Source organism: Ambystoma mexicanum, chromosome 2q (assembly GCF_040938575.1).
Source record: "Ambystoma mexicanum isolate Mex_15411 chromosome 2q, UKY_AmexF1_1, whole genome shotgun sequence".
Taxonomy (NCBI): Eukaryota; Metazoa; Chordata; class Amphibia; order Caudata; family Ambystomatidae; genus Ambystoma; species Ambystoma mexicanum.
Genome location: NC_090924.1, coordinates 995104542 through 995127792, shown reverse-complemented (window position 1 = coordinate 995127792; position 23251 = coordinate 995104542). Strand labels below are relative to the sequence as shown.

At 45.2% G+C, this 23251-nt stretch overlaps 1 protein-coding gene across 3 annotated transcripts in view; it reads right to left on the bottom strand.

The window, feature by feature from the left end:
• Nucleotides 1-23251, bottom strand: part of CNTNAP2 (contactin associated protein 2) — a 3301953-nt gene that overhangs the window by 1488869 nt on the left and 1789833 nt on the right. For all 3 annotated transcript variants that reach the window (XM_069648309.1, XM_069648308.1, XM_069648310.1), the window contains exon 9: nt 9925-10074. In XM_069648309.1, the coding sequence (XP_069504410.1) occupies nt 9925-10074 (150 nt within the window). The remainder of the gene's footprint in view (nt 1-9924; nt 10075-23251) is intronic.

Below are 23251 nucleotides of genomic sequence, written 5' to 3'. Positions count from 1 at the left end.
GACCAATTCCACGTGGGTGCAGTCGAGGGCACCTATGCAATTTGGCATGCCTGCCAGTGCATGGTAGGCAACTTATGTATCCAATATCTCCTGGGGTGTCCGGGGTAGGGATATGTAGTCCCTTGTGTGTTTGATGAGGACATCCAGCACTTGGTTGAGTATATGTGAAAATATGGCCTGTGGTATGCCATGCACGTGCCCCACTGTATGCTGCTACGTGCCTAAGGCAAGGAAGTGGAGAACAGACACTACCCTGAGTAGAGGCGGGATTGCAGTGTGGATTTCTATGAGGCTCACTATGTCGTCATGTGTCAGGTCCACTATGGTGGTGATGGTGTCCCGGTCAAGGCGGTATAGGGTGTGGATCTGCTCTGGTGTGAGGTTGAAGGGGGAGGCTCTGATGCGAGGGATTGGGGGTTGCCGGCGTGGTAATGGTGGCTGCACCGGTAGGGCATGCTGGGCCTGTCTCACCCTCCTTCTCCTCCTGTGTATCCTCTGTGGTGGGGGCTGTGGTTGCTGTTGTTGTTGTTGCTGCCTTGCAAGCAAGGCCTCCAGCTCCAGTAATCCTGCTACAATTGGTATCATCTTGGTGTGGGAGGGGGTGTGGTGAGTGAGTGTGCTCCTTTTGTGCTGTGCCAGACTCCATTGCCTTCACCTGTGCTGGTTGAGTGCACCTGTGCCTCTTGGAAACACTGCTCAGGGTTCTTAACACCTTCTCGGCGATGCCGGTATTTACTCCATGCCGGTAAGCTATTTTACGGCCTTGTAGAGGCCGTTTCTTGCATGTCTGCATGACTTGGGATCAGCTCCGGTTTACGCCATGCCGCTAATTTCGGCATGGGGTGTCGTGCGCGCGCCACCAGACCGCTATTTACGGCCTCGTACTTTACGCGCCGTAAAAAACGGTCTAGAGGGTCAGAATGGCCGGTAAAGGTAAACAATGCCGGTAATCCTTTACACAATCGTTTTTCCATTAACGCCCAACTCGGAATGACCCCCATTGTCTTTTCTTTTCAGCAGTCTGAGGGGATCTGAGAGGGTTGCCAGGTTAGGTACGGCGCGACCGCAATACGTCACCATACAGAAGAAGCTCCTAATTTCCAACACGCTGCCTGGTGAGCTCCCCTCTGGGATGTCACACATTTTGTGTGGGTTGGGGGAAATGCCATTCTCATGAAATACGAATCCGAAGAACTCTATGCTGTTTTTCAGGAACCTGCACTTCTTGTGATGGAGAATGAGCCCGAGGAGCTGAATCCTCTCTAGTGTCTCTCAAGCCATGCCACATGTTCTGCCTCTGATGTGGCGTACACCAAAATGTCATTGCTGAGGTTGATGACCCCATCGAGACATGCCAAGGCCCCACATATCACATTCTGGAATACTTCCACTGCGGAAGAAATCCGAAAGCTTAAGCATTTATATTGAAAGAGGCCTTGGTGGGTTGTGAAGGTAGTAATGTAATGCAAGTCCGGGTGGAGTTCTAGCTGATGGTACCCGGACCGCAGATCCAGCTTCAAAAACTCTCTTGCACTTTGTAGTTCCCCCACCATGTCGTCAAGAGTCGGGGTAATGTGTCATTTACGCTTCATTGCCTGATTTGGAAGCCTCTTGTTGACACAAATCCGTACCGACCATGGATGCTTTGGCTTGGTTGCCACGATGATGGGGTAGACCCCTCGGGTGAATCCTTCCACTCTTTCTATTATGTCTAGTCTCACCAGGTTCTAATTCCAATTCTACCTGCTTTCTGAGGTGGAAAATAATCTGATGGTGTTTTAGTGCAGTTGGGCGTACTGTTTCATCGATGTGGAGCTTCATAAGTTCACACCGCAGCTTGCCAACGCCACCGAACAATGTTTTGAAGTTCTCACAAACTTCATTGAAATCTTCAGCGTAAACGTTCCAAAGGCCTCTGATGCCGTACATCTAAGTAATGAGTGAGTACTTATGTCTGTGACAAAGAATTTGGCTTTAATCTCCTTCGCTTCATGGGCCACTTTGGTGATGAAAATACCTATGAGAGGTGTTGGTTGGGTGCTGCCAAATGTAAACATCTTTTCCCCGGCTTTTGACAGTGCTGGAGGCCCCGGCAGTGCTTCTTAGTAGCGGGTCGCCATCACACATACCGACACTCCCGTGTCTACAAGTACTGGCGTCTTTGCTCCTTCCACAGAGACTGTGCACACAGGTGGTCTCCTTTTGAGATGAGAAAAATCTCTTCTTCCTCTCCTTCCTCTTCTGTCAGTTCTTGATTTGGTCTCTCCTGTTCTACAACTGCCACTTGCCTCTGTCGTCTTGGAGTGTTACTGGGTGTCCTGCTAGGCCCTCTGAAGATAGTCACGGTTGTGGGGGCTTTACACATCCTCGCCAAGTGACTATGCTGTACTGCAGCGTCCGCATACCCTCCCTTTTGCTGGGCATTCCCCTTCGTGTGGAAAGGTCATAGCCCCACTTGGGGCAGGGTAATGGGATTTCAGATCTCCTCGTGTTCCATTTAAGTCTTGCAAGACCAGTGGTTGAGTGAACGAATTGCAGCATCCACTTTGGTGGCGCAGCTTTCCGCCAGTTCGCATGATCTGCCCATTTCCAGAATGCGAGCTAATGACTGACCAGGCTCACGCTTGGCGGCGCAGCTTCCCTGAAGCACACCCTTGTATCAGTTGGTTTCTCACCATGCCTTTCTCATTCTCCCATGCGCACACACTTGCCAGATGTCAGAGCTTGCCATAGAACTGGTCCAGGGATTCCTCCTCCTTCTGCTTGGCACCACACATAACAAACCTTTCATAGTCTTGGTTAGCAGGCAGCAAAAAGTGTTCTCTGAGTCTATCTTTTGCTGCCTGATAGGAGTTGCGATGGGAGTGAGGGATTTGAAGATCTTGTGAACCTCCGACCCAGTGGAGTATATGAGGGTCACAATTTTGGCCTCGACATCAGTCTTGCTGGTTGCTCTTAAATACATGTCCGACTTCTCTATCCGAAGCACCCATTTCGGTCCCAAACTTGAGGGGTTGTCTGAGTGTCAAATTCTGGCATCAGGGCGAGTGTGCCCTTTTGGCATGGTGTCCTTCTCACCTGAGGGGGCCTCACAGTGCCTTGTCCAGCTGCTTGTTGATCATCTTCATCACTCAAGGCTGTAGGTTGCACAGGAACCTCCTACATGAGAGAAGCGTGCAACCTGCACCGGCTGATGCACTTCGGGGAACACGCCAAACACTGTGGTAACTAAGCTCTGCTCTCTTCTGAGTGACCACGCCTTGCCTTAGTGTGGGGCAAGCCTGCCCTTCTGATCCAGGGCCACTGCCTCTCCGGTCAACTAATCAGTGGGACTCAGAAAAGGCAAACATTTTGAAGCAGTGAAAAGACGTTTTTTTTTTTTTTTTTAAAGGGCCTTTGGGGTCTTTCTGGCAGTCTATTGCCCTGTAGGCCTGAGTTGTGGGTTCCAAAAATGTCCCACTCTGCGCACGAGCATTCCGCAGGTTGAGCCGCTGCAGTTGGGCACACACAATTGCAGTGTTTGCCTTATCGCAGTAATGAATGCATCCGACAGGTGTCGGATGAGGTCACGGGAGATAAAATCAGTGTTGCAGCGCCTTCCTCCTGCCCAGCTGCATCCCTGTCGTAAATGTTGTGATTTGCTTTGCCCCGGGACCCCCTCATGGAGGCTGTGCCCCACTCGTTCCTGAAAGGAACACACAGACACAGATCCTGCAGTATTGGGCTCCCTCCACCTTTATTAGTAACCGCGCACAACAGCATGACGTAGCTGTCACGTGCCATGTCACCACATCACATTAACCAGGTTTTACGTGTATTTGTTTTTAACTTAATTGTGCAAACGAGGCAAATTGCATCAAGTAGAACAACAGGCTGGCAATTGCGCATCTTGGCACTGCCCTCAATCCAATTAAAGAAAATAACCCCTTTAGAATCGTATCTCTCTTACAATATTTTGGAATACAGTGACATGTCGTGAAATGTTCGGCTCTGAGTACAGTTCCTAGTATAAATGTGACCGTTTGTAGAGGGTAACTAATCAACAACCAGAGCAAATCTACCCTTCCGAAGTAATAGCTCTCACGTATTAGGGTACATTAACACAAGTTCAATAAGCAGCCATCATTGACTGCAAATGCAGCTAACATACCATTAGCACACGTGTTGACGAATGCACAACTTTTCTGACATTGCTGGAGTGAAACAAAGACCAGGCCTCTTTGTTTCCCTCACCTAGCAGGAAAAGTAGAAGCCAGTTGCCTTAGGCTACAATTACGGGATCCAGTGTCTAGTGTGTTTTTAAGAGAAGGTTGTGCATCAGAAAATGTGAGATGTAGGAAGCCTCAGTCCAAGAATCTATCCAAGTCACAGAAGGAGAACATTGATGTTGCCTGGAGGAGAGGTTCGTTTCAACTGCTCACATGCCTTTTAAAACTGTGTAGTGAGGAAACATGAAAAGGAGCGCAGATCTGATGCCTGCACCCTTATTCCCTTTGTACAGTTTGAAAGAAAATCTGGACATCGGAGTTACAGGACTGATCGCCAGTGTGAGTGAGCGATGCCCAGTTCTGAGGAAGAGATCTAGTTAATTATTTCGGACTCTTTCAGAGATAGCATACATTTATTTTTCCATTGCTAAACGTTCTTTAGTTTCTATCCACAAGGAGTGGAGTCAACGTGATTAATGGACACTCCTGCTTGCAGTGAAGGGGCCTCATTACACGGATGGCGGTAAGGGATTACCCTACTACGAGGTCCCTTTGCTTGTCCCTACCTTAAAGTCTGGTTTTACGAGCTGTTAAGGATGGGACCTGCAAAGGGATCTTGGAGGCAATTACGGTACCGCAATTTGCGGTACCGTAATTGCCGCCTTCCCCATTCCCATTGAGCCCTATAGGCCCTATAGGGGCTCAAATGGGAATGGGGAAGGGCCGATGGTGAATGGGGAATTACGGCCCCGCCAACCTTGGAATGGGGCGGTAATTCCGCCATTCACCATGGCGAGATCGGTAAATCACCGGCGGCAACCATGGCGCTAATAGCGCCATGGTTACCGCCTTCTGTGTAATGGGGCCCCTTTGGACAATAACGTTTTATAGTACACAATGGGCCTCATTACGAGGCGGGCGGTAAGGGATTACTGGCACTAGTAAGGTCCACGGTGCCGGTAATCCCTTACCGCCCTACTACAAGTTACCTTTGCGGGTCCTTCCTTAATGCCTGTTTTTTTCAGGCGTTAAGGACGGGACCCGCAAAGGGACTCTAGAGCTAATAACGGTACCGCAATTTGCGGTATCATTATTTGCGCTTTCCCCATTCCCATTGAGGGGAATGACCCTGGTGAATGTGGAATTACCGGTCCCGCCATCCTTGGAATGGAACAGTAATTGCTCCATTCACCAGGGCGGAGTCAGAACGAGTTTGGAGGCAGCCATGGCGCTAATAGCGCCATGGCTGCCTCCAACCTCGTAATGAGGCCCAATGTTATTATTTGCTTACATCGTTGTTGAGCTCCAACCCATCATTTTCAGATATGTGGAATCGGAAATGTCTATGCCTGCGAATTCACTGCCTTTTGGCTAAAAGTTATCTCAAACCTTAGTTACAACTGTTCACTCTGCCAGCATATTATGGTGGGATAGCTTTTGGCACAGATAGCATGAACATAGCAGTGCTAGCTAATACAGGCATGCAATAAGCATAACCAGCGTCACTATGTTTTTCCTGCGGGACAACTGGCATATAGCAGGCACTGGAAGAATGATTGTGTTCTCACAGAACCAAGCTGGTATATAGTGGGTGCAGATAGAATGAATGTATTTTTAAACTCATGTGCTGACACATATATTTGGAGGTCCAGATTGACCGAATAGAAATGTGGTCTCACAGTTGTAACACTGCAATGCAGTGCTGGGCACTGGCAGTGTGAGCAATCTTTTACAGGGTACTGTTGGTATTTTTTGTTGTGGCAGGCCTTATGGTTTTTTTCTGGTAGCAGCCAACATAAAAATGTGTTCCAAAATTCTCTTTTGTACTGCAGGGGCCGTGACCTGGCATCTGTTGCGTCGTTCATGTATTTCCGTACAGAACCAATTGTAAATGTATAGCTTTTTGTTGTGGTGTGAAAAGAAAGGTCTGATACTGCAGGTAAGGGAAGTGAACTCCTTTACTAAGTTCCAGTAGCAAGGTCTATACATCAGGTAAATCCAAGGGTAAGTAACTAGGAAGGTACACAGGAGACATCCACTGGCCTCCTCTCTCACAGGCTCCTGCACTCCAACTGACCTTCATAAGGGCACTGGGGCACTCACACCACAATATTCCATAGGCATAACATTCCATCAGGCATTCTCTCAGGCTAACATTCATGCAGGACCAAAGCAGGGAACACAAGACCCAACACATCTCCCTCCTCAACAGAAAACCAGGATAAAGGTACGGAAAGAAGTGTGAGGGGAAATACACAGTTAATGCGACCAAAGTATGAAACCAACAACACTCTGGTCACTTCCACTCCAAACTCCAAATCTCCAAAACAAATCCCACTCACTCCATTCCGAAGAACAAGGAGTCATGCCTCATGCTCCCAACAACATAGTCCGTTTAACAACCTAGAAAGTAGCCAATCGTCTATCCAATTCACTCATAATCAGATGCAGGCCTACCACAGACACTCACACCAAGGAACCAGCCTTAGCTCACACACACCAGTATTGCCACACAATCCCAAAACAACACCCTCATTCATCCTGCTACCAATAACTAAGATGTACTGAAACACAGCACACCATTCATTCTCTAGTATACTACGAGAGCAAATAATCAAAGCTCAAAATGCACAGAACACAGGCACCCACTCTGTATACGGCAGGCAGAGAGGACCACCCCCTAAGGTACCGGCATCCAGCTCCCCAAGGCACGGGCAGGAAAACCCCCTCAAGTGCGGTGTCTAACATCCCAATATGTGTGTCACGGGTGGCAGAACACCCCTATAAAACTAGTGCCGGGTTCCAAACCCCAAAATCTGTGGCACCGGTGGCAGAACACCCCTATAAAACTAATGCCCGGTTCCAAACACCAACATCTGTGGCAGGGGTGGCAGTACACCACTATAAGTCTAGTGCTGGGTTCCAAACCCCAGAATCTGTGGCACGGGTGTCACAACACCCCTATAAAATGAGTGCCAGGTACGAAACCCCCAAATCTGTGGCACAGGTGGCAGAACAACCCTATAAAACCTGTGGCAACTTCCAAACCCCCACCATTCTCCCAATCCACATCACCCCCAAGCACACAGAAGGTGATACATTGCAATCCAAATATTGAACTCTAAACATTTTGTGAAAATAACACCCTAACTTTAAAGTCCATAACGTTCATGTTGGTCAGTGGAAGAAAATGTTAGTACAAGATACATCCTGTTAATTGATGGTTGTGACAACAGTGCATTAATTATCAGAAACCATTACAACTCTCTAAACAGAGGCCATGTCAACCACACCAAAAAACACTTCAACCACAACCAAGCCAAAGAGAACTGAGCCACACATAACCAGGCAGGACTCAAGCCATATCACAGGCCTCACATCACACACAATAACCAGGTCAGTATTCCCTGCCATATACTGAAAGCTCTCGGAAAAAAATCCCAAAAATCAGGATCAAGTTCTTCCAAAACCATGAGATATGTGCTCTCAGGATCCTCAACGACAGAACAACAACATCTGCAATATCCCCAAGTCTCCCTCCAATGAGCAGATGCCTCCTCTGACACCGAACAGCATGCAGGGCACAGAACGAAATGCTTGCAACAGTACCTTTTCCTTTGATGACTGAGCGCTCACTGTCTCACCATTGTCTATGCCCATCTCCTGAACTGCATACTTGATAAGGTCATGGTGCTGTAAGGTAGCCTCTCTGGTGTGTGATACTCTAACTACATAATCTCTCCCAGGCTGTATATGTGCCAATGATCAGGTGTGTTTCTCCAGTGGCCAAAAATGGGAAATGCTGCTCCAGTGGCCAAATAATGGTAAGGTGTCCCCGCTGTGAATCAGTGACCAATTCTTCATGGTGACTCTGCTTGGAACTGCTCCAAATCTTTGTAACTCCTTTTCCAGTCGTTAAAATACTTAAAGATGGCCCCACTGATGCTCACTACTATTTCAGTGGTCAAGATGCTTAAAGTGGCCAAAATCTGTAAGGTGGCGCTGCTGGGAAATGCTGCTACAGTGGCCAATTAACTGTAAGGTGACCCCACTGGGAAATGCTGCTCCAGTGGCTAAATAACTGTAAGGTGGCCCTGCTGGGAAACATTACTCCAGTGGCCAAATAACTGTAAAGTGCCCCACTGGGATCTGCTGCTCCATTGGCCAAAAACTGCAAGGTGGCCCTACTGGGAAGTATTGCTTCAGTGGCCAGAGACTGTAGGGTGTCCACACTGGTACTCTGACCGTTACTACAGTGAACTCTCGCCCCAGCTGCCGTGCAACTGCTGTTGGGCTATGGGACAGGGGGACGGGGGGCCAGTGGATGTCCCCTCCTTGGTCTCCACATCTTCCATCCTTGCTTCTAGGCGCTGCTTACTCTGGACAGCTGTTGGTTCCTGGCCTTTCCCTCAAGCCAGCTCGTTGGCAGTGTTGCGGGGTGAAATGAGATGGTCTGATACTGCAGATAAGGGAAGTGAACTTCTTCACTAAGTTCCAGTGACAAGGTATATACATCAGGTAAGTCCAAGGGTAAGTAGGAAAGTACACAGGAGACATCCACCGGGCTCCACTCTCACAGGCTGCTTGACTCCAAATGACCTTCATGGAGCTTACGGGCACTCACACCAAAAGATTCCATAGGCATAACATTCCATCAGGCATTCTCTCAGATGTACACCATTCTTTTCTACGCTAAATGGTTTGGGTACACTCACTGCACTTCCTCTAGCTAATTTCAGCAAACTGTTTATAACCTACACTAGAAAAATGTACAAGCTGTGACAGTCCCCCACTTCCGTTTAGTTTCTCCAAAGACCTTCTGTGTACCAAAGGTCCAGATGTCTTGCATCTAAAGCAAGAGTGTGCAACGTCTCTTTAAACGTTTGTATTATTTATGGAATATTATAATATGTTTAGACTAAATAACACAAAGCTTGCTCATGTTCGTTGGAGGTAGCCGCTTATGTAATAATCAAAATGGCCTGATTTACAAAAGCGATTTACAAGAGCGTGTTTATTGGGAAAATACCATTGTAAAACCCTTTGTAAATCAGGGCCGATGTGTTTGAAGAAAAGCTCAGTTTCGAAATCGTTGAACACCTTAATGCAGTTTGAGATTGACAAACAAAATTGCAGTACATTAAAGTAATTTGTCAAATTTCGCTGAAAGGTTTAAGTGTAATTGTACTCACATATCAGCATAGAAACAATCAAATGTTCACAATTATATAAGCGGGTAGCTGAGATGAGTGAAGAAAGGCTGGGAATGGTTATTCCTAACTGAGAAACAAGGTACCACTATAACACGTCATTCGTGTTGTAATGTTATCTATCAGCCAGTCACTCTGGTTCAGTGGAAGCTAAAGAAGCACGACTGGCACTGGCTTAAAGTTACAAAGTCCAACCTCTCACTTGCAGACTTTAAGTGTAAACTCAGCACTTGACAGCTACTCCCCTACATTGTTTTTACATCACAGCATTAATAACCCGTTAACGAGATACCAAACAGTGCAACCTGTATCATTTATAACTGTGAGAGCTGTCATACCATCACATGAAAATAGCGACTCTGCCCTGATTTGTATGCATTGCTGGACTCGTATATAATTAGATGAAATTGGCAGATGGCCCTTTTTCTGAGATTCGAAGGACATCAAGCAAATAGTACAATGAATATTTATTTGCACACAGAGGACAAACGTCTGATATTGCTTACCTCCAAAGAAGTACTTCTTTCCAGTTTTCACTTGTAGAGGGCTGTTGATTTCCACTGCTGATGCTTCCTCGCCATCAATGGTAAGAACAGCCACATTTTCTTTTGCTTCAAATCGAACCTCGTGCCATTGGCCGTCATTGAGACCAGATCCTGAAATAAATAGACAGGCGACTATAACACAATGCTTTTCAGAATATGTAAACGTTTTGGCAACACAAACGCATGTTGACTTCTTAGTGACAATTTGTAAGGGAAAATAATACACTCATTTGTATAGTTGGGGAAATTGTAAACAACTTTCTGTCTCTATTTCCATTGCATCTGTTTAATCCACGGCTGGAACCAACATTACAGAATAAAGAGAAAGATTTACCACATTTTGGCCTTAGTCTTAGTTCGTACCTTAGACACACAATGGATAGCTTGTCAAACTGGCACATACTAACTGTGTATTCATGGTTGTGCTGCTTGCACATATCTTGCAAACAGCAGGTCTATTCGATTTCTTTTACAGCACACTGAAAGGTAGACTGATATGTAAAGGTGTTGTCTGCACATAGTGTTTAGGGATGCCCCTCCACTCCTCACCCCCATGAACATGACAGGTTGAAGGCTCGAGGCTCGAAGCTACTCATCCTTTTTCGGACAAACCCCAAGTGCACCACTGGCTGACACGTACACCGAAAGTTATCTCCTCAGTCAACCATTTAGACCCAATCCAGTGCATATTATTTCAGAAATAGGAGACTCAACGGAGATTGTGGATGTGAATACCCCCTAATGGACTGCCACGATTAAGCACCAAGAAGCTACTATGCTGATGTCACTAATGACACCACGGAATATCAGCATTAGTCATGAAGAATACTTGCAGCCCTGCACAGCATTGCATGAACACACACTCACTTACACGAAGAACATGCTTGCACAGTTCTATAGATAGAGGACTGATACATATACATACTGTCAAAGCTTTTATTATTTTTCTCATTAGCCAAATGCAGTAACGCAGAAATGCAAGGCAACACGAGATCCTGAGCAAGCTTGCAGATGCTTATGGTGAATAACCCTATGGGACTACAGGAGCATATTGGAGCCTAGTAGGACCACCACGTATGACTAACTTATAGGTAATATAGCACAGTAAGAGCATGTAGAAATCACATAAGCCTAAGGAAAATTACAGAAGGCCTCAAGCCACAGAACACGAGACAAGAGGAGCTGGCTCACGCTGCACGAAGCACAGATCGAGCTCACATCTAAGGTCAGAGATAAACAGTCACATTCCAAACTCCAGACCCAAAGGGACCAGCTGCAGGAAAATTGAATAAATCCTCATAAATGCAGACCCAAGAGCTCAATTTTGTGGTCCACAAACACGTGATGCAGCCAAACTAGACAATGGGCAATCACCCGTGCTAGGAAAATGAGATGTTCTCAGCAACCCAGACAAGAGATGAAACAAGTGTTGCAACATGGAGACGCACTCTCATAGGCAAAGGTGGTGTACTACAGATACAGCTCAGACACATTTCACATCACCTTGAAGAGGTGCACAGAGGGCTGAGAACCAAACTGGATCCCAGGCCTGGGGATACCAGCTCCAGCCAATCGCGAGACAGAAATCAAGGGATGGATGGCAAGGGGCAAGAGCCAATTGTAGAGGTGGAGTCAAGTACCCCCATCAAAGCTCTGTCCCCATGTTGCCTATATGTTGGGAACCGGGAATAGCGACATGTGCAGTTCCAGTGAGAATGGGAACCGGAAATAGCGACATGTGCAGTTCCAGTGAGAATGCCAATACCACAAAGAACCTTTGAGACAAGGTATCGCTTGAGAAAACCCTATATAAATGCACAAAGAAATGATGCCAGTCTGCATTTGAACATGAAAATAGACTGATGACGTCATGCGAAGTAAGAACTGACACACCTAGGAAAGATGGACGAGGTGAGCGAACATAAACCTTCTCTAAGTGCTGAAGTGAAGGTGATAAAGATGAGCAACATTTCAGGCTCGAGATAAAGATGCTCATGCTATGAAACACTGGAGAAAATGCAAAGTCAATTTACGCTTGTACAGAAGCAGAAAAGCAAGTAGGGAAAAGTAATCATAAAGGCTGGCTACGTAGTGAATTAGATTGCGGCGCTGTGCCAATGTATACATATAGGAATGTACAGAACCTGGATATTCCACGATGCCCTTTGGCAAGGCTTAAAACCCCATGATTGGAAGGGATTTCAGTGTATGGCGCAGTTGGAAATTACTGATGGCAAGGCGAATTTCGAGAAAGGCTTGGCTGGCCCAGCACCAAGAAGACGAGGCCACAGTGAGTTGGGCGCCTGTCAAAAAGGCTACAATGAACGTGAGAAAAGAACAAACTCCTGTGTGAAGCAGAATGAAAAAACACTGAAGGCGTCAAGAGTCCATCATTTAATAGAATTTAAGGCAGAAAAAGGCTCAAAAGAGTGGTCTCTAGTCACATGGGTGAGATCAAAATAGCTTGGGTCAAGCTACACCGAAACCAGAAGACAGAACGATGCAATACTCCGTTTATTTCTCAGGCACAAGCAGCTTCTTCAAGGCCAAGTTCAAAGCCTTAATTGACTGGCAGACTGTAGGAGTGATGATAGATGTTGGGCTAATTGGTGGGGAGGCAAGACCACGCCAAACCTCCATGCACCTGGAATGGTAGCCTGCGTGCTGCTAGCGTGTGGAATATTCCAGAAGGGTATAAGAGTGCCAAACCAATCACAGAGGGTCACGTAATAAAGAGCCCTATAGTTTGTGTAACCAGTTCATCGTTGTGTATTTAGTGATGATGATGACCATTTATTTGGGATGCGCTTAGTTGTCCACCCGACTTAAGATACCCAATCATAACCTTAGCCCATATAGAACATATACTTAGATGTTCCCTGAAAGCCACCCACCATTGTTGTAGTTTGCCATGTAGTGTGACGTCAGCAATGAAGAGTTTTTTTTATGAAAGTACTGTTTTTTCTGAAATATGCTGAGATCGTGCTTTGCGATGTCAGATGATGCCCATTATACTCCCTGTTTTAGATAATTGATAATAAAACACAAGCAGTTTTGCCAACTTCCTGAGTCGTTTTGATTATTGATGTTTGAGTAACTTCTGCATCCCCATCCACCTCTAAGTATTGCTACCTCGCCTTAAAGGACTCTAGGTGTATGAGTTCACAATGGTAAGCCCACTACTCGGCAACAATGTAATAGATAGTTTCTTGGGGACGGGACAGGTTAACCACCTGATGTGTGAGGGCCAGTAGAATAACCTCTATATGGGATGTCTATATGGGTTACCATTCTCAGCACCCAATTAGTGATGGGGCTAGGGTTTTTGGGAAAGGCCCAGGTGATGACAAACAGCCTCACAACTGGGGAGCATGCATTGTAAATTTGAAATGTACTGGAGAATCTTGATTGTCTTGTATGATCCCTGTTGAGTTTTTTGTAATAAACCAGATTTCTCATTAGCCGTTGTCCGAGCCCTCTGTTTATTCTCGGGAAGGGTGTTGGGCCCTTGAGAGTCAGACAGACCCCCAGACGACCTCTGGCATTCCTGGGAACGACCCCAACACGGTTTTACAGTCAACACTTCTTACATACACAAGTAACTGCTATAGGTTCTGCTTCAGGAAAACCTACCCAAATTGATTTATGGGTTAGTGGTTACAAACGATAGCTTCAGATAGTCAACCCAAGAAATGGCTGGCCCAGATAGATATATAGATGACCACTTAGCAATTTAGATGGGTGAAGATAGCTATTAGCTAGAATAGGTTAGGTTATTTAACACTAATGCATTGAATTTGGAGTTAACTTTAAATTACATTCAGACCAAAATTGCATTTTTCGACATACATTTAGGTTTCCTTGGTAATGGGTTAAAATGTAAACTACACCACAAACTTACAAGCTCCATGGACTTAGTAGACCATCACCACTCACTCAATAAAGTTTATTATTACAAGTTAATCAAATCTGTATGCTGGTTTAAACCTTTCAAGCAGAAGCACTTTAAAAATAGAGGTTTATTGTAGATACAGTCAGGTTGCATGCATTGAAAAGTCAGAAGGCAGATTCCTGGTAAGGATGTTTATTCACTAAAAACATCTGTCAACAGTTCAGCAGTACAGTACAACAACCGGTCATGGATCAAGTGCTTTCTCACTTACTGACCTAAACCCATCTGGCTTGTGCTCATGGAACACTCCTTAAGTGGCATGATAATTGTGCAATGGGTCCACATTCTAGGAATGCTAGAAACTCTTAGTTTAGTGGAAAATGACATAGTACTCACATTTGTGTACTTGCTCAAAAACAATGGTAGGTTGCTTTGACCACACCCAATAATAAAGTACTCAGTATTATCCAAGGAGCACAAGTTAATATGCACCCTATGAAGGACTCTTAGGTACTGAGTTCTGATGCAGCATTGGCCTACGCTTGGATGCAGCCAGGCCAGAACTTTGTTTTTAAGGGATTCCCTAGCTTCTGGCTCCTTGGATTTCTCGACGTTGGCAAATATAATTTTCCAAGTCCAAAATGAAACTCCTCAGGGTTGGATCAGCAATCATTGGCATATTTGATTTATTTAACCGGATGTCCTTTGAAGGTGGAGAAACCAATGTAATATCAGATGCAACCCTAAATTCAACATTATTTCCAATGGATCAACCCCCATTGCATTCGACTTCTGCTGAAGTTCTTATAACTGACCTCATTTGATCTACCTGCTTTAGCCTAATATCCTTGGCTTCCTTAATAGGCATTTCAAAATCAGCAGATTCGACCAGAGTTGTTTTGCAGAGCTGATCAACCTTAGCATAACTCAGGGCCGTTTGACAAGATATATATCTGATTTTAGGGTGTGTACTAGAGTTGCCCTAGTATCCAGGGGATCTACCCATGCACTGAAATCAGCTACATTTGTACATGCGTTAAGGTTATGTATGATAAGATCCTTAATGTGCTGCCACTGAACTGCAGTAGTTGAACCATCATCAGCCCCTCTCTTCACTAATACAGGCTGCCCTACAACTTCCGAATTGACAGCCTCCATTGTTTTAGTTGGAGACTGCACAGCCGACTTGAGGGCAGGGATAAAATCAACAGAAGTGCCCAATTTATTTCCCAAAAGAGCATCATTACAAGCCAATCGGGAGCTTCAGAGACTAGATATTACCTCATGTCCTGCCATTACATAAGTAGTAATAAGAGTTGAGTTTTAGGGCCTCATTCCGAGGTGGGCGGTAAGGGATACTGGGCACCGGTAAGGAGACCGGTGCCGGTAATCCCTTACCGCCCAATTCTGAGGTCCCTTACCGGTCCCGTTAGGAGACCAGGGCGCTAATTACGGGCCTGCCGTTAGCAGGTCCGTAATTAGCGCCTTCCCCATTCCCATTGAGCCCTATGGGGGCTCAATGATAACCCCCCCCCCCCGAAATGCCCTTTGGATTTCCCAAGTGACTCCATGATATTAGGACCACATTGATCTAGTCCTGGCTGTGTAGCCAATACCACTTCAAATGTTGAGACTTGCAGTTGTCCTTTTGACAATTATCGGTCTAGATGTCCCATCATGCAAACGTTGGCTGATCTAAAAAGCCGTGCACAAATCTAGATTCACCAGATCTAATTAGCATGTTGGAAACTCTGGTTAAAGTGATAGGGATTAGGAACACTTCAACCGTAGCAGAAAATCAAAACAAAATATGTTGCTTTCAGTCTTTTGTTGTCTGCAATCTAGGGGAGTTATGGTTGCAATTAGGGATGCAGGTCAGAGATGAAAGAATATTACTAAGATCTGTAATATCAGAAATCACAGCCATAAATTACTTCTCTGAACACTTAATGCCATTGGGCTCCATTTTAACCTGAGCACTGCAGATTAGTCTGAAATTGGATTTTACTCTGCTACATCAATAATATGCTGCAAGCCTGTTTGGTCTCCATGCAATGCTCTCACTTGGAGCCAGCAGGAGAAAATAAACGAAAAACATTTCAACATTTAAGACGATTTTACTGAGGAACAGATTCTTAAATGTGGAGGATAATCAGCATTTTTCAAAAGAACCATGCCTGTGCAATTGTAAAACAGAGATGACAATGTGAAACTTTTTATCACTGAAGCTTTGCACCCCCGCCCCTTGTCCTTGGGGCCACCTAGGCAAATGCCTGGTTTGCTTAGCGGGGGACCAGGCAGTACGCAAATCGTCCACTTCACACTTGAGGGTGTTCTTGTGAGGGAAGAGAGAAAAGAGGGCCATTAATTTATACTGGAAGTGGCAGATTGAGTACTGGTGTGAGAGGAGGTGGTGGTCTGGAAGTGTCTTCAAGCCTCCAGCTGGAAATCTTGGGTTTGGTTTGTCCATCTGTATAAGTAGCATGGCTGCCACTCACAGGATTTTCTAAACAGAGACTGGAAGTACGTAATCCCTACTTTACATGCCTAGCAGAGGTCAAAAACAGAAATGGTCAAGTGCATTGCAGATTCGTGGCACCATTGTACAGAAGAAACACAGCTTACTCACACATATATCTCTCTATTGTGGATCTGTGGTAGCCGCACCGTTTTAAGGAGGCTAAAAGGAATTGTGGAAGGCATCAGGTGTATCATTATGGGCCTCCTTACAATTACATTTGACATATATGGGTACTTCACTATTTATTGTTTTCGGGGGGGGGGCTGTTTCGAGATGGGAAGTCTTCATCCCACAATATATAAAGAGAAAAAAGGTTACCCCCCCTTTTTGCGCTGACTTGCTTCACGGTCCACACAGTACCTGCCCAACGCTGCAACAGTCATCGGCTTTAGCAGCAGAGCATCGCTTTATACATAAATATATGTATTTATCCATTATCAAAACCTTTCATAGAAATATCAAAACTTATTTCTATACTTGTCTATTGGTTACCTTCTAACAATGATTCACATAAAATTCACAAACGAATTCACAACAAATTCACAAAACACAGACATCACAAATGAAATTTGGTGCCTGTAGACAGTTTTTTTTAATGTTGTATATTATGTGCGTACTGAAGACAAATTCAAAAATGTGAATAATTAAACAATTGGTTTGGTCCACATGGACGTGCTTAAGAAGATGCCCCTATGAAATAAAAATGTCTTTTAGTTGTGTGGTGCCTCTGCGATAGGCCAATGTGTATACTATGCAGGCGTGCCCTCTTCAGGAATCCTGCATACACCACTGAGCTCACCAGCCACCTCTCGCTCTCCTTGTAACCTCAGCTTAAGTTGGTTGTTAAGGAGCCTACACGTGGTTCCATGCTGTTTCTTTCTCTGTTTACTGGCATCGTGTATTTCTCCTTGATACTCCCCCACATGCCTGTGCCTTGCTCAACTTCCCTCACCTGAGACTGTGGGGGTGGCGGGGGAGTGCTCTCTATTTTCCATCCAACCTCCTTTCAATCTATCTTCTCCTCCTTTCACCTGCTTCTCCTCAAATCTTACCCTCTCTCCTCCAACGGCTTTGCTTTTCTCACCATCTCCACTCCAGTTCTCACTCCTTCCTCCAACATCTTCGCTCCTTCCGTCACCACCTTCATCTCCTCGGTCCTATTCCTTCCTGCTGCTCCTCAGCTCCTCCTTTCATGACGTCCTCCCAGCTATGACTCCATCTTCCTGTTCCAATGCTCCACATTGCACCACTTCCTCCTCCTGCTCCTCCTTTCTCTACCTGCTGTTCCCATGTTTTTCCCACCTACTGCTTTTCTGCTCTTCCTTTCACACCCAGCATCCTCTGCTCTACAAGCTCTTTTTTCTCCACCTATCACCAAACTCACACTTTATCCTTCTCTAAGCTCACATTCCTATGCTGATTTTGAGCATTCTTATATATGCCCCTGCTTCTTCGCCCTGGAGTGGGTTCCTATGAGTCTTTGCACATATGAGTGCCTTTTTCTGTCAGTGCAGGATTGACTGCATCTCAACAAACATTTTGCTCAAGTGTGTTTGTTTGCGGAATGGTTTGCCTGGACCACAGTTATAAAAAGCTGGTTTTCCACTTTGTAGTCTTTCTGATCCTTGTACATGTGCAGAAACCCTCGAGCACCACACTAAACGTTGCTCTGGTGGTGTTACATGTCAGGGAATTATCTGTAACTGCTGAGAATAAGGACACTAAATCTTTCATACTGGACCAAAGGAATTTTATTATAACTAATGTTGGGAAAGTGGAGGCGAAAAAATCCAGAGAAGGTCTGAGAAATAAAAATAAAGTACTTGCCTGGATACGCCAAAGAACTGGGCCTGGAGTAGTCAGAACACAGGACCTGAAGTTAGTACGCAGGATTGAGCTTAGCAATTGGTATTCACAGCAATTTAGTGACTGTGTGCTAGTGGGTTGTGGGTCGAGCAACCTCCCCACTAATCTTAGACTGTGTAATTATATTCCAAGGGGTTCTACGAGCTGCAAACTAATACTCTTTGTCCCCCTTCCCCATTATGTACGCTTTCAAAACTATGTTTAACGTGCCATTACGTCTCTATATTTCTGCATGGTTCTAGATTCATGGCTTCAATCTCCCAGTGCTGGTACAGTTGACATTAGCTTTATTATCTTTCTCTGTGTTATTTATTGTGTATGTTATTTATGCTGTTAAGTTTTTTTGTTGCCTGTCTGTATGCGCCACCATGCCTAAGGGTCCATATTGTGCAGAATAAATAAATAAATAAAATGAAATGAAATGGTGTGATCGTTATTTGGAAATTACCCTTTGCTTTAGAAGAATGAACACTATTTCTCCACAGCAGGGTCTGAGTTGAAGAGCATGGGTGTCCATGTTACCTGCAACACTTAATTGTATATTTCAAGCATTCTTTAAGGGATCAGATGTCTTGCTGTTGCTAATGTGGTGAGTCTTGAGCCAGGTACGAGGGGAAGGAGTGCAGGACCCTCTCCACACCCACTCCTGGGCACAGGTGGCTTTACCCGACCCCCATGGTCACCATTCCCACACCCCTGCGGTCAGGCAGGCAACATTGTCACAGTACTGTCTACAGTGCTTCCAACTAGTGCAGCAGCATGGGTCAAACTCCCAATGGATTCCTGGCCTCCTACGTGCCAAATGTACAGCAGAATAGCCGTGTCATGCAGCAGCATGGGTCACACTCCCAATGGATTCCTGGCCTCCTATGTGCCAAATGTACAGCAGAATTGCCGTGTCATGCAGCAGCATGGGTCACACTCCCAATGGATTCCTGGCCTCCTATATGCCAAATGTACAGCAGAATAGCCTTGCCATGCAGCAGCATGGGTCACACTCCCAATGGATTCCTGGCCTCCTATATGCCAAATGTACAGCAGAATAGCCGTGTCATGCAGCAGCATGGGTCACACTCCCAATGGATTCCTGGCCTCCTATATGCCAAATGTACAGCAGAATAGCCGTGTCATGCAGCAGCATGGGTCACACTCCCAATGGATTCCTGGCCTCCTATATGCCAAATGTACAGCAGAATAGCCGTGTCATTGTAACAAACTTGGGGTTAGCTATTTTGGTGGGCACAAGGGGTTTGGTATGGCACATCAGGTGCATATATATGATGGTGCATTAGAGTGTTTTCTTATCCTTCCGCTGGCAATGCTCCAGAGCATATGCAGGCACCCCGGCCATGGTGGGAGTCATAAGCTAAGTGTGTGGGCTTCCGATGAGGCTGATACATTTGATGAGGTATGCCAGGAGACCATTACACCTTAAGATGCAGTGTTTATAAGGCTACTGACTAGAAAAGAGAAGCACACATATTCACCTCGCGCTGGGCACGAGGGAATCTATAGATATAGGTATCAGATAGTGGTCTGCAGTTGACTAAAGCCCACCAGCCTGATGCAGGCCTGATGTAGGCCTGATGTAGGCTGGTGGGCTTTAGTCAACTGCAGACCACTATCTGTAAAAAGTGTCATTATTTCTATTGGGAACTGAAAAAGAGAAATCCTGTATTAGGGACACGTGTAGCACATGTTCGCCAGAAAGATAGAGTTCAAAACCTTTATTCAACTTTTCCACAATGATTAGGGGATGAATTCCAAGAAGGTATAAGGATCCTTCCCCAACAAAACAAGATATGTGTCTTCCACAAAGAATATGAGCTAACACTGTTGGCATGCGGTACACTATAAAGTGTCAAAGTTCCTAACTTAATCAGAATTATTATTATTATTATTATTATTAGAATATTGGTTGCTCTCACTCTATTTTATTGTCTCTTGGATATAGTGTCCAGCCCACATTTTAGCTCTAATTTAAAAAGAGAAGTTGTTTGGGTTGAACACCTATAGATTCCAGGAGCGCTGAACTACAAAAGCTAAGGGGTCACTATGATAAAGGTGTCAGGATGCTCCAACCCAAAAAGTCTCATTATCCTAAGCATGGGAATGCGGATCTTCCCCAGGATTTCCTACAAATCTCATTTGTAGGGATTGACAAATTCAGTCCTAGGATTTTGCGCCCAGTTTGCTTCTTGACGCCCTTATTTCTTTCATCCTGGTTAGGATGTATACACTTGCGAAGTCCTATAGACATCTTCATCAGGTGGTGGTCACACGATAAAATGAGCAACGCAAAAACACACAAGGCTGAACACATCTTCTACACAGACACCAAGATAATCTTTCACTTTAAGCTCCATTGGCAGCATTGACAAAAGATTGCAATGAATAATCTAAAGGGAAATTCATTTGGGAAGAAAAAACACACACACTCTCACATCCTATGGAAAAACAGTTCCCAGCACTAGTTCTGGGAAGTTACCTTTTTTTTAAAAACAGTATTGCATGCAACGTGTCCAAACACTTAAGCACGCTGCGTCTTATAAGTGGAGCCAGTACGAAATGGTGTTTTAGAGAAAGTCCAAAATGTAAGATACCAAGACATGCAGTCTGAAAAAGCATGTTTTGTTTCACACCTTCTCTACACAGTATAAAGTTGTTCATATAAATAGTAGACTTGAAATTCCAATGCTTTAACCAGCCTCCAGTTTTTTCACGTACAATGTTATCTGCATCTCTCTGGAATTCATTGCCACGCAATTGCCTGCAGTGAATCCATTGCCCAAACTGGCCTAGGAATGCCACACTGCACAAGTGTGTTGGAACGGAAACATTGCTGGAGGCAAGTATGCGTTTTACAGCCTCCATGTTGTGCAAGTGTTATACAATACATACTCACTCCTACTTGTCTGCATATGGTAGTAGAACCAATACAGACATGTCCCCAGAGATTACATAGCGCAATGTCCAACGTCAACTTGACAGTGCCTTAATGGCTTGCATACATCATGGCAAATAAAAAAGACGTTACCACTGTTAGAATGGTGCAATCTCCACTGTTACCTGGGCATGCCTCTTATTCAATAATGGGTACCAATAATGGGTACCAATCGTTGGAGCTCAGACATAAAAAGTTGCCATTTTGCTGCTTGTGTCATCGCTCATTCGGGGTTCTGAAACATTGTGCCCAAACGCCATACATGAAATGGGGTAATGACAGGTCATCTTCTAGTAGTCGATGTGGTTGGTTTTTTATTATTTATTTATTTTGCAGTTAGTGACATAGAAGGACTTTTTACACATTTGCCATTTTACAGTACTATTAACAAATATCATTTAGTACACATACAAACATAAAAAAATACATAAAAACGGAATATGTCCATGCTTACATTCCTTGCAATTTGTTTTTCTTACGCAGACGTTTTTATGAAATTCAGTTCATTCAAGAGTTTTAACAGTGCAATAGACAGAGGGATCTCCTTTCCAGCTGAGAGCCTATGCCAACATTCCTGAGTGGCAATGCAGTCTATATTATGTACAAAGTATTCTTCTCTAAGTGCCTGCGTGGATATACACTACATCAGTAGATGTTCCATATCCTGAAGGAACCCTTCACCACATAAAAAACACTTACCAGCAGAGCGTTCTAGATTTTGCCAAATTCTTTGTGTTGTGTTTGTTTTAATCAAGTTTAAACGGAAATGCAGTAGTTCCACGGGATGTGGTTGCCTTGATAGTACTAGGGTCTGAGGTGGTGTAGTGTGTCATACATTCTACATCTGTGGGTAGACTGATATTTTTGGGTTGAGCATCTTCAGGTAGTTGAGGTCCCAGTTTACCTTTTGTGTGGTATTGAAGAGGTCACCTTTCAGTGCAACCACTGAAAGGTCCTCAACTGTGTACCCATCCTGTGTGAATTATTGATGAACTGGCATTACTGCGTTGAAGTTTCTACGTTTCCTGACAAGTCTCACCCACATACCTTCCATATGGGCCTTTTTTGCATGAGTGTTGTATGAGGTATACAACATTGAGCGATTTGGATTGGGGTTATTATGACTGATCCAGTGCAATTTGTTTTGTTGGTAGGTTTTGCATCTGCCACAGGAGCCACCCATGTCACATGCTTCTAGTAAATTGACTAAGTGATATGGCAGAGTGCATCAGGCATGCCTCTCCAACCTTGATTCCTACACCCCCTCTGTCCTCATCTTACTTGATCTGTCTTCTGCTGTTGACATGGTCAACCATGCATCCTGATCAAGCGTCTCCATGATAACCTGGGCATCACCGATCAGGCCCTAGCTTGGCTGACGTCTTTCCTCTCCGATCGACCCTCCCAGGTCCAACTTGAGTCCTTCCTCTGCTCTATCTCTATCTCTACCTGTGGTGTTCCCCAGGGGTCTAACCTCTCTCCCTGGCTGTTCAACCAATACCTGGCACTTCTTGCCCACCACATTCATGTTCTCTGCCCAAACATTCAGTACTATGGGGATTACAGCTAATTTTAAGGCTCCCTTCCGCCACCTCCTCTCCTTCTCTCATCTCTGACTATCTGTCTGCTATCCAGGAGTGGTGTGCCGCCAACAATCTCTGCCTTAATGCCAGTAAGACTGAGATCCTCCTCAGTGGCACACCCACTCTCTCCTTTCCTGTTACTCTCTGGCCAGCCTCTCTTGGCCCTCTTCCTGCTCCCACCTGTGAGGCTAAAAACCTTGGTGTTATCTTCGACTCCACACTCTCCTTCTCTGCTCACACCTCTGGCATCTCTAAGAAGTCACACTACCAGCTGCACCTCCTAAGAGGTATTCTTTCTTTCCTCTCCTTCCCCCAGAAGCTCACCGTCTCCAGAGCTCTGGTTCTCTCTAGGCTGGACTACTGCAACAGCCTCTTTCTAAATCGCCTGCCTCTACTCTCCGCTCTCTGCAACTCATCCAAAACAGGACTGCAAGACTTGTCCTTGGCCTCAAGCCCAGGGATCGTATCTCTCCAGAACTGAA